The 11,451-nt window shown below is 49.1% G+C and overlaps 1 protein-coding gene across 1 annotated transcript in view; it reads right to left on the reverse strand.

Moving 5' to 3' along the window:
• The window catches only part of EPAS1 (endothelial PAS domain protein 1), an 83,474-nt gene extending 76,691 nt beyond the window's left edge, over positions 1 to 6,783 (reverse strand). Inside the window, exon 1 of the mRNA XM_031466944.2 lies at positions 6,216 to 6,783. Coding sequence (XP_031322804.1) covers positions 6,216 to 6,241 — 26 coding nt within the window. The 5' untranslated portion in view covers positions 6,242 to 6,783. The remainder of the gene's footprint in view (positions 1 to 6,215) is intronic.
• Between the last annotated feature and the right edge of the window lie 4,668 nt (positions 6,784 to 11,451).

The following is an 11,451-nucleotide window of genomic DNA, read 5'->3' on the forward strand; positions in this document are numbered from 1 at the left end:
TTGCCACCTGTTAAGAGTGGGTGGTGGAAAACTTTGAACTTCTTGGGGGCAGTAAAGAACTATCTATTGTCAGAGTGGAAGAAAACTCATGAAAAATAAGAATTTTCAGGGCTTCCAAGTCCACCCTTCAGGTCTTCAATCCTTGTCTGTGTGTGAGGTTCAATATATGTGATGAGTCACAAAAGAGGAAAGTAATTATTATAATTACAAGCACAACAACAAAAGCAGTTATCATTTATGGAGTACTTACCACGGGTCGGGCACGGTGTTACATGCCGTGTAGGCATCTTAGGTAAGGCAAGGCGGGATGGATCCCTGGGTAAGAGCACAGGCTCTGGAGACACTTTGCCCCATTTGATCCCAGTCCTGCCCATACTACCTATGTGACCTTTGGCAATTCACCTTTCTATACTTCAGCCTTCCCATCAGTGAAATGGGGATAATAACAGGGCTTATCTCACAGATTGTGATGAGGATCAAAGAGTTCAACCATGAAGGGTTCTGAGGACAGTGCCTACACAAGTAAGACTAAGAGTTTGAGTTTTTTGTTTCGTCCTACTGCATATATGATTTTTATTAAGGACACACACATTCCCAGTACTTAAAAGGACCTCCAATAACCGTGTGAGGATGATGGAAAATGTGAGGCTAAAACTGCATGGTCATTTTAAGAAGCGGTAACAGAGTGAAGCACACCAGAACTAAGCCTGTTCAGGGCACTCAGCTCCCCTTCTTCCCATTACTGTGGACAGACAGGTGGGTACAGGTAAGGCTAAAGTGCACCACAAAATCTTTACTAGATGCACACACCAACATCCTCCCCCATTCCCAAGACAGGGAGAGACACTGGCAATGAAATGTGGGACTTCTCTAAGACCTGAACAGTAAGATCCTGAAAGGTAAGGCAGTCACCAAATCAGACACCTAAGAGCAAGGGCTACCTTTTCCATATCACAGAACTTTCGAAAGTCTACTAAAGCTGAACAGATTCCCCTTGGGGGAAAAATGCTTATGCATCTAATACCAGCAGCCAATTTCAGAGGCTCACAGACCACTCTCAGAGAAGCCCATTCACAAAGACCCACCCAGGTTAAGAAGCTCCCTCTCCTTTCTTGGTCTGCCTGGAATCTTAGCCGTCCCCATCTGGAATCATAGCTGTCCCCACCGTTATCCTCAGTGGGAGCAGATCCTCTATCTCCATCACTCTTGGATCCCTGCTAGACACCTCCCTCCAGGCCCCTCACCCAAAGCAAGTGTGTGATGAACAGCAAACACTCAACTTTGGGGCCTTTCCATCTATGGTGTCAAAGAACACCACAGGGAATGTTCTTGAACCCTTTACTCTGTCTTTAACCTCATTACCCACAACAGTGACAACAGCCATTTGACCTTCCCTCAGAGCCTGTCTCTATGCTGAGGATTAGGGCCTGCCCTGTGTGATTCCAGGGAAAACTGGGAACCCATTCTCCCACTCCCAAACACACACAATACTTTTTAATAATCGTGAGTGCTTGTGTGTGTGGTTACTGCCTGAAATGCTACTAAGAGCTTCTTATCTTTAGCTTCAAAAGATTTGATCTCAACAAAAAAGTCACAGGTAAGCTGCCAGCTAACTGTATCTTTAGTTAAGCCTCCTTGTGTGTCCCCTTTCCCCTCTAATCAGACTAAGCAAGTTGAAGACAAGGACCACATCCCCTATTTCTTTTGTCTCTTCAGCATTTTATCCAGAGAGCATGCAGGTGTTCAATACACATTTGCTGTTTTACTCGTTTATGTCATTGTGCAAATAGCAGAGCTGGTTTTCCATCATAAGACCAGACATTGGTACTGGGAAGGGTAGGGATAAAGGATACTGGGGGTCCTGAGAGTGAACATTGCTAACTTTACAATATTGGCAAAAGCCTCACCTGTTATGAACTATCAATGATGGCCAGTACTAAAAGCAAAAGGGAAGATTCATTAGGCCAAAATCAATAGGAAAACTCATGTTGATATGGGATAGAACTGAGAAAAATACAAAAAAAAAAAAAAAAGCAAATACTACTAGAGACTTCCTGAGATGTAGAAAAGCCTGAATCTTGAGATACTGAATGACAGCAAATAGTTTCATATATATTGGGCTGAAATCCTGGAGCACTAAGAATTATCTAATTGGCTCCTTCTATTTGTAAACATTTCACACAAGAGAGTCCTAGAAAGTCGAGGATCACCCTACATACATAGGAAGAGACAGGAAGAGACAGAGAGACAGACTGACTGATTTACATTCAAAGTGAATTAAACTGTTTGCATCTCATGGTTTTCACTCCTAGTGAAAATGCCAACTTATTCAGTACAGGAATCAATCTAGTTGCTGCTTGAATGTCTCTGCTGACAGGGAGTTATCTACTTCACAAAGCCATCCACTCAACTGAGGAACAGTTCTTGCTTTGGTTTTGTTTAATGAGGTTCATGTATAAGTAAATGGTTTCTAAGTGAATAAAGGGAGAACACTAAAAACAATGAATTGACACTTCCCAAAGTTTATAGACAGTGAAACCAGTACCAGCTCTGCTTCCTTTATTGGCAAAAAGCAAACAGAATCATGTCTGCTGGAGCCTGAAGTCTTTTATAATAATCTAGAAAAGAAAATCTCCTTTTTATAAGGTTCAGTGGTCTGGAAAGGGTGAGGGGAGGGCATTCTAATCCCTTGGAAATCATCTTCACAGACTAGGGCTGGAGGTACAATTCTGTCAACCACAAGGAAATGTATACTTAATTTAAATGCATACTTAATTCTGCTTCTTACCTTCACTATCTCTTCTTGTGACTGAAGAATCACTTAAACTCCCTGGGCCTCAGTTTTCTTATCCAGGAAAAGAAACATTTAACTAGGTAATTTTCATGGTCCCCTATAAAATATTTCTGAGCTCCCTATTTGCAATACTGAAAAAAAAAAAAAACCTGTAGTCACAGCATTCTTTTGCACTTCACAAAAGCTGTATGAATTAAGTTCTATTTACCTGAACCAATAATGTGTTATATCAATTCCTTATCATACCTGCATTCTGGTAATGCAATTAGAAACAGATATTAAGTGTTGAAGGAATATTTACAGAAAATATACTTAATTTGAGAAAAACTGCCCAGCAATATTTTTGCCTTCAGAATTTAGAAAAGGTGAACTTTAATTTTCTTTTAGCAGAGGAACAACTACATCCAGCTGACGGGGGAAGAGGCGCTAGAACACATCTGATCCAGATCTCTCTGATTTTCCTTCCACCAAAGCCCCCACACTAGGTGATAGCCTTCTGGAAAGGGGCTCTGAGCTGGGTCTGGTTTAGGAATGGACTTTGACCCCTGATTATCCTAGGATCTCACTTACATTTACCTAAACCACTCTCCAATTCCCTTGAACCTAAGAACTTCCAGACTCTTCTCTCCCAGGGAAGGGACTCAGAGATTGTTTTATCAGGAAGTGAGTCGCCGAGACACTTTCTAGCTCTTCACAGAATCAAGAACCTTGATTAATGAGGCTTTCACTTCACTCCTGACAGCTGAGTTAAGAAAGGTGCATGCAGCACCCTCAGCAAGCTTCAGTTTCCGGCCATTTCTAACGTCATGAGAAATGCACACCACCACTAAAAGAGCACATTTTGAAACCGTCTATGGAGGCCAGCCAGCCAGCCAACGTTTAGAAATCAAACTCTTTATTATTAAACATTAACATCTCCATCGACGTATGAACGTTCTGGAACAAAATAATTCTGCCCACTTCTTGAAAGGCTGTTGTTAGAAGGTACATTACAACTGTTCTGTGCATCTTGAGTTTTGTGGGAAGAAATGGCTCCCGCTGAACCAGAAGAATCACACCTGAGGAATCTATACACAGAATCATAATCTGAAAGCCCTCCTGGCAGGTGTCACATGGAACTTGGGAGGCACTCTGGCAAAGCCAAGGACAGCCACTTATGCTACAGACACACTGACTTTCAATATATTGTTTCATATATTTTAATTATACTTTGGTCCTGCAAGGAGCCCGCCCCCAGCAAACAGAGCCAGACTAGAAAAGTAAGTATGTCTCAAAACAATCAGACAACACGAACTGGACAACCCCTCACTGGACTCTGGACAGTGAGGGACACACTGTTTACTCCGTCATTCCGGGACATAAAAAAATCAAAGCAAGTCGAAGAAAGCAGACATGTGGGGCCACCAGCTCTGTACTCCGAGCCATCTCACAGGCAATCCCCGCAAAGGTTCTTAAACCTGCCGCTCTCGCGAATAATTCAGAGTCTGATTACCCAACTTCTTCCGGCTCCGATTCTGGCTCCCTCTATCTCTAACGAAAAAGGCACTAAAGCCGGGTATGTCGAAATAACTTTTCCCCTGCTCCCAAGTTTCTCGCAAAGATTCATATACATGATAGCACAGGACCCGGCGCTGAGCCGCGCGGGAGAAACCGATACTTCACACATCTGTCAAGATTACCATCAGGCCCCACCTCGGCGATTGCGACATCCACCGATAGGCATCACAGTTGTAAACTGTACAGTAAGTTCCCTCGCTGGCTCCGGAGCCCAGAGCGCGCGCAGAGGAGCTCCCTGTAACTTTGTTTTTCGATTGTTCATTGTTATTGGCAGGCTATATTGGTTTTACAAAATGCTCTGGAACCTTAAAGTCACTTCCTTGCTTCACTGCCCTTCAGAGACACAGGACACCAGGGCAGCTCCGAGGCCCCCAGGGACGCGCACCGGCTGCGGCCTCAGGGCCCAGAGTGGCCAGGCTAAAGCTCCCTCGCCCGTTCCAGGCCTGGGGGCGCCAGTGACGCGGAAGGGGTTGCTGCGCCCGGGAACCAGGAGCCAGGCTCAGTCTCCTCCCACTCAGCGATCCCGGAGCGAAGGGCCCGGGCGCCCGGCCAGAACGGGCGCGATTCGCTCCCGTTTATCAAATCCTTATCGGTGCCCCGAGGTGGGAACCGCCGCTTTCGACCAGAGGATACACGGTTTCTGGCTCCGGTCCCGCAGTGGAAGTCGGAACAAGAGCAAATCAATCCGGGCACTGAGCTCTTCCTGATCTCCGGCCCGGGGCCAGTCACCCCAAACCTTCGCGGCTAGGTCTCCCATCCCAACATCATTCCACGGCCGCCCAGTAGCTGATCTCCCTTGGCTCAGGCCTTTCAGCAGACCACGCATTGGATTCCAGTTCCCCGCATCTCAGACCTGCCAAGTCGCCGTCGAGCTTGCGGCTGAAAGCTCCGGTCCGCTGGGGCAGCACGAGGGAGAGTGGGTGAAGAGGGGGGGCCAGGCGCTGATCCGCGCACGACTGCGGGAAGCGAGGCCATTCCCACGTCTGCGCGTCACGCCGTGCGCTCTCACCCTCGCCGGGAGAGGGCGGGAGGGCAGTGAGAGTTGGCTGGAGTTGCCTCTCACCCAGTACCGAGAGGCTTTCTAGGGAAGGTGGGCAGATCGATAGCGGCTGCCCTTTTCTGTCCTCTTGGGAGAGAAACACCTGGACCGGCCGCGAGCGCCCGTGTCGCCATTCCCTCCTCGCACACCAAGACACCTGCCTTGGTGAGGCAGCCCGGCCACTACCCACTTTTCCTGCGGAGTCAAAGTTCGGGATCTGGAAAGGGGCTTCAACAAGCTTCCTTGGTATCTGAAGCCCGGAATAGGGCCATTTGCTACGTCCTGGACGCTTCGCTAAGCGCATCCCAGCGCCGCGCTCCGCCTCTGGTTCCTTGCCAGTTTGGGGCGCAGCGTGGACAGAGCACGTTTGGAAGGACCCCAAGAGGTCCCGAGGAAAAAAGAGGAGTGGATGCTGCCCCGCATGCGGGCCGTGAAAAAGTCGAAAGCTGACCTGAGCCGACTCAACCAAGAAACAATTCAACATGCTCGTCACGGCAGTTTGGAGCGGGGGTGGATGTGGGGGGTAGAATTTGGAAAGTACCCCAGGAGCACCTCCGACCTCTAGAGCCACGTCCCTTGGCCTCCTGGCCTCGTTGCACGCGCGGATTCCCGATTCCTTCGGGCCACATAACTCTCCACTGCGAAGCCACAGCCCCGCGTCCCCAGATAGGGCACCTGCTCTCCCCCGCCAAACCTTCCAAATCGATCCTCCGGCCTCAAAGACCCCTCCGTGCTCCTCTCCCAGCCGCTCTCGGTCGCACCAGCCCCGCGTAGCCCAGCCACCCTCTCGGACCAGCTCCCTCGCCGTTTCGGACGCCCGTTTACCTTTTCTTCTCCTTGTCAGCTGTCATTGTCGCTGTAGCCTTTTGAGACGTCGAGCACCTGGACTCCAGGGCCGGTGGGGGCTGCAGCCGCTGCCTTGGCTGTGGCCCTCGCCCCCTCCCCGAGGCCCGCGCTGCGTTAAATGTCCTAAGTGCTCGCAGGTTCCGAGCGCCCCGCAGAGTCAGGTGGGAGTTTACAGACGGCTCTCCAGGTGCGGGGGAGGGGGTGGAGAAAGGTGACAGGGAGGAACCTGCACGGGGAGGCGGGGTCGGGGAAAGGAGTGGGAGGAGGCTGTCAAACGCAAAAGGAGGGCAGCTAAAAGGGAACCGAAGTTCCTTTTTCCCTAGAAAAGGAGTCAGGAGTCACTTTTCTGGGTTTTCAAGGGGAAAAAAAAGTGGCTCGAACGACTGGAGTTGGCAGAGTCCGGGGCCAAGCGGGCGCGGAGGCTGAGATGACCATACAGTCTCAGGACACTGCCGAGGATTGTACGGCCGCCTCAGGAAAGCAGGGGCGGGAGCCTACGGACGCCGAAGCTGTGCGGCGGGCCGCTCCCGAATGTCGCGCCCGCGGGGCTGCCAGCCCACTTTAAAAACTCCGGCGTCCGGCGGGGGGTGGGGAGTGCGCGAGGGGCTCGGGCGCAGCCGGCGGGGGCGGGCGCGCGCCTTCAGGCCCCGCCCCCGCCCGCCCCGCCCGCGCCGCGCGCCCGGGCAGCCCACAGCGTCCCGGCCAATGGGGAGGCGCGGCCGCAGCCTCTGCCCTGACCCCGGCCCGCCCCCTGCCCCCGCGCTCTGCTCGGCTGCGGCCCGCCCGCCCCGTCTCCGCCCTCTGAGGTTCCAGAAGTTGTTTATGAGGTCGGAGGGGTGGCGGGGAGCTAGGTGGGACTCCGCACGGGGAAGCGCGCCTTAAGTGAGGCTAAGCGGCAGCGAGAAGTCGGTCTCCCGGAGCGCTGTGGGGTGCGGGGGTACTCCCCAGCTCCCGTGTTTCCCACCTTCGCGCTGCCCTTGGGACGAGGGCATGACCTCGAGCCCCGAGGGTCCCGCGCCTCCCAAGGCCGCTCGGCCGTGCTGCGCTCCCGAGTCCCTAGCCCCGCGCGTGGGGCCAGGTGGGGGTAATTTCGAGGGCCCCGGCGGCCGCGCTCTCAGTCTAGGCGATGCGTTTTTTTGTTTTTTGTTTGTTTTTTTTTCCGGCAGAACGGAGCTCGCTTTGCCGTCCAGAAAGAGGGGCAGGGAGATCGATCACCTGCGTCTGTCCCGTTCAGGGGAAACAGTGCAGTGACACTGAGCTAGGGCTGCCTCTGCGCTTTCCTTCCCTCAACTGGCACGTCGGTTGCTTGCGGGGTTATGTTGGGCAGCTTGGCTATGGCGGGGGTGTGGCAAAAGCGGTCCTTCGAGCGGTCTGGCTTGCGGCACCCTACTCCCAACACCTGGCCACCACCGCGCGGTTCCAGGCCAGTTGAGAATTGGAGAAGTCAGCCTGGCTTCCCACTGTGATCTTGGAGTAAGAGTTGACATCGTGTCCTCAAATCACAGGATCTCAGGGCTGCCCTATGTGTCTCCACACGGTCTAACTGAAGCCCTAGGAACGTAAAAGACTGCAGGTGCTGAGTGTGGGGAGATGGGAGATCCAGGTGCAGGCCATTAGAGCTCTGGGATTTTTCAGCTGCTCTTTAAGCGCAGCGTGGACCCGCGCCCGCTGGGGAGCCTCTGCTCCTTACGCCTCTGTCCCGCGCTGAGCTGCCCGCCCAAGAATCCCACCCCATTCTCTACCTACCTACGGTAGTAGCGATCCAGCAGGGATAGTTCTGGAAGGGACCGGGAGGCTTTTAACCTTTGAAGCTTTGAGAAGGGGCCATGGCTTCACAGGTGTGAATTGAGACGAGAAAGCAAGGGCTGGGGAACTGGTCCACTCGGACGGAAGCCTTGCTGTACCTTTCCCCTTTAGCCTCCCCACGTTTTATATAAAAATAATCTGCATGATAAACCTTCAGGACTATTATGTTAAGTGAAATACGCTGTTCACAAAAAGACAAATACTGTGTGATTCCACTTTTGAAGTTTCTAGTCAGATACATAAGGAAAAAAAGTACAAAGGGGTGGGGGTGTGGGGGATTCGTGTTTAGTGGGTATAGAGTTTGAGCTTTGCAAAGTGAAAAAGTTTTAGACAATGAACAATGAACATATTTAACACCACTGAACTATATGCTTAAAAATGGTCAAGGTAGGAAATTTAATGTTATGCATTTTTACCACAATACAAAAATAAATACCAAGAAAAAATAAAATAACTTACATAAGAATTTTTGGTGTAAGATTGTGTCACCACCCAAATACAAAATAAACGTGTTTTTTTCCCCCTTACATCCTGTAAGAGGGGTGGGGATACTTTTCAGGACCCTTTGGAAGGCACTGGAAAACAAAATAAGGGATAGGCAAAAAAACAAACAAACAAACAAAAAAACAGAAGATAACTGGGGAACCAGGTACATTTTCTCATTTTGCTACAGTGGCTAGCACTTTGCACACAGACTTTGAAATCAAACATCAGGCCTGACAATCAAGGGATTCAAACAAAAATGGCAAATCCCTCTAAGGAGCCATTTCTTGGTGCTGGTGGGTTTCAGGAAGGGGTTGATCTCATACTGGGCTTTCTAGCCAGCCAATCCTAATGGACACATTTATTTGTCTTAACGCAAGATTCAAATTGGTGAGACATGGTTCTCCATTAATTAGCAATAAGCCTTCTCACCTCACTTGGGACTGGAGTGGGAGAAGCAGCAAGTGCTTTGGTGGCTTCCAGATGCCCAAGGCCATTCACTACCAGAGTAAGGAGAAACCTCTAAGTTCTTGGCTGTGCTTGCAAGTCTCAAAGCAACGCTTCCAACCCAGAGAAAATTCCAGTAGGGTTGAGCCTATGAATTTAGCTTCTTAGATGTTAAAAAAAAAAAAAAAAGAAGAAGAAGAAGAAGAAGAAGAAGAAGAAGAAGAAGAAAGAGGAAAGGTAAGATGTCAGCCAAGAACATATCAACTATATTAATATTAGCTCCTCTGATGGCCAGCCTACCCATCTTTCTAATAGGGATTTTGCCCTCTAAGTGAAAGGTCCCCAGCTAAGATAAACAACTACACATATTTTGTGGAAATCCCAGTGAGTAACTTTGAAGAATCTGGGATTTTGGCAGTTTGAGAGATTCGCAAAAAGCCTATATAATTCCCCGAAGGATTAGACCCAGCCTTGCTTTGAGCAGAGTTGAAGGGCCCAATGACCTCTTAAGATTTCTTCCAGGATTCAGTTCAACAACCTTTGCAGGAAGGAGCTAAGCGTATAAACCAGATGCAGGCTTGTGCCTAAAGTGTTACATTTTATGTTTTAAAGCCCACGGAGAACTGAAGGAGAAAAGCTTTAAAGAGGATGCCAAGGAGAGAGGGATCCCAGGATTTCGTGTCTCTAGAGACCTTGAAATTCTGGCCACAGAGGGCAGCAGAGGGCTCTGCTAAGCGAAGCTCCCAAGCTTTTTAAAATGGGAGCACACTGCCCACCTCCCAGCAAATCTCCCCACCTGCCTCCCAACTCTAGATCAGACTGCTTGGTGACAAAGGCTGTGGCAGCAGGGAAACACCCATCTTGGTTTAATCAGGGACAAGACTGGGTCTCTAGCTTCCTCTCCACTACCGAGCACACACTTAGAGATAAGGAGTTAACTTCCAAACTTGGTAGAGAGCAGACACCTGGGATACGGTGGGCAGGTGGAAGAAAGAGGATCTTAGTAATCTATTAAAGTAACAGACAGTATAGTACAGGATGTGCTTGGAAATTATGTTAGATTGGTGAGATCAGCCAGGAGAAGAGATCTTGGAAGGTTGAGCTATTTCCTTAATATTTTACAACTTTCAATGCATTATCACAGGCCAGGGCTGAGACGGGTGAGGCAAGACAGGCCCCTCAGGTGCAAAATTTAAGGAGGCATTCACTCTCAGAGTCATGCAAGTCTTTGCACTAGTCCTGGTCGTACAAGGTATGTTATCTCAAGGATTACCCATCTGGCCCTAGTCTGGCCATTTAGTTGGTTTTGGGGTGGGAAAGCCTGCATGCTTGGGAGCAGAGATCAGAGGAAGGATGATCACAGAAGTCATGGCTCCTTCTCTATTGAAATAACACTTGCATGTTACTTCCCCCAAACAAAACCAGCTCTTAGATTGTGACTTTACAAAATCTATCCTCACACTCCCCATCACTGAACTCCAGCACCAGAAAACCATACCCTACTCCGCCGCAATGTCTGGTTTCAGGCCAAAGCTGTAGGACATTTCACACAGATGTAGGCTGTATTGACCATGAAATGTTGCGACTTTTGATGCCACAAATCCAGACTTTGTCATCTTTCAAAAAGACCTGTGGGTTTTTACTGAAGAAAAGATTAAGCTTTTCTTTTGTACTTAAATTCCTCAGTGCTTATTGATTGGAAAGATCCACTTTTAAAAACCACATCTTACTCCACCCCTCACGTTAGGATAAAGAATGACTTAGAAATGAATGTCTTCCATTTCTAGGTCTAGGGATGAGATTTTTGCCCATGAAAGGTCTTGTCTATCACGCTGTCATTCAACTAACAGTGAAGGAGTCATTGGTCCATGGTAACTATGTATCCTGTTTCAAGACATCAATCTGGTGGAAGAGAAAGAGCCAGTGGTTCCCTTCCCTCAGGAGGAGACAATCCATTTGTGCCCACCCTACATTTCCCAGATGATGAGACACTCATCTGCTCACTTTTCAAGGCTTCTGAATCAATAAGCATCTTTTAACGTAAAAATGATTCCTTTTTTTCTTCCCAAAACCATTTTAAAATGGATATATATATAACATATTATTTTAAAAATTTTAATATAAGAGTTGAGAGAAAAATCATAGACTCTAAACAATAAGGGTTGTAAGAATTTGGTGCTGCAGGAGGGTGGAAGAGTGGAGAGAATGAGTGACAAAGCAGAAAAAGCTAGATTCCCAGCCATGTAAACTGCTAGGGCCCAAAGCAGCCCCACCTAGACTAGCCCCTCTGCCAGGCTGGTGGGTGCAATCTCCAGGGTGGTAAGATCACACACACGGGAGGAACGGCCCATAGGAAGGACATGCCAGCCCCACCTCAGAGAGAAAAAGGCACTAGCAGAAATGAAGGCGTTCTACCTTAGCATATTTCTGTGTTGGGGAGTTCCTCACTCACCTTGTGAAGCAAGGCCTGCCTTTCACC

Source organism: Camelus dromedarius, chromosome 15, assembly GCF_036321535.1.
Source record: "Camelus dromedarius isolate mCamDro1 chromosome 15, mCamDro1.pat, whole genome shotgun sequence".
In the NCBI taxonomy this organism is placed as follows: Eukaryota; Metazoa; Chordata; class Mammalia; order Artiodactyla; family Camelidae; genus Camelus; species Camelus dromedarius.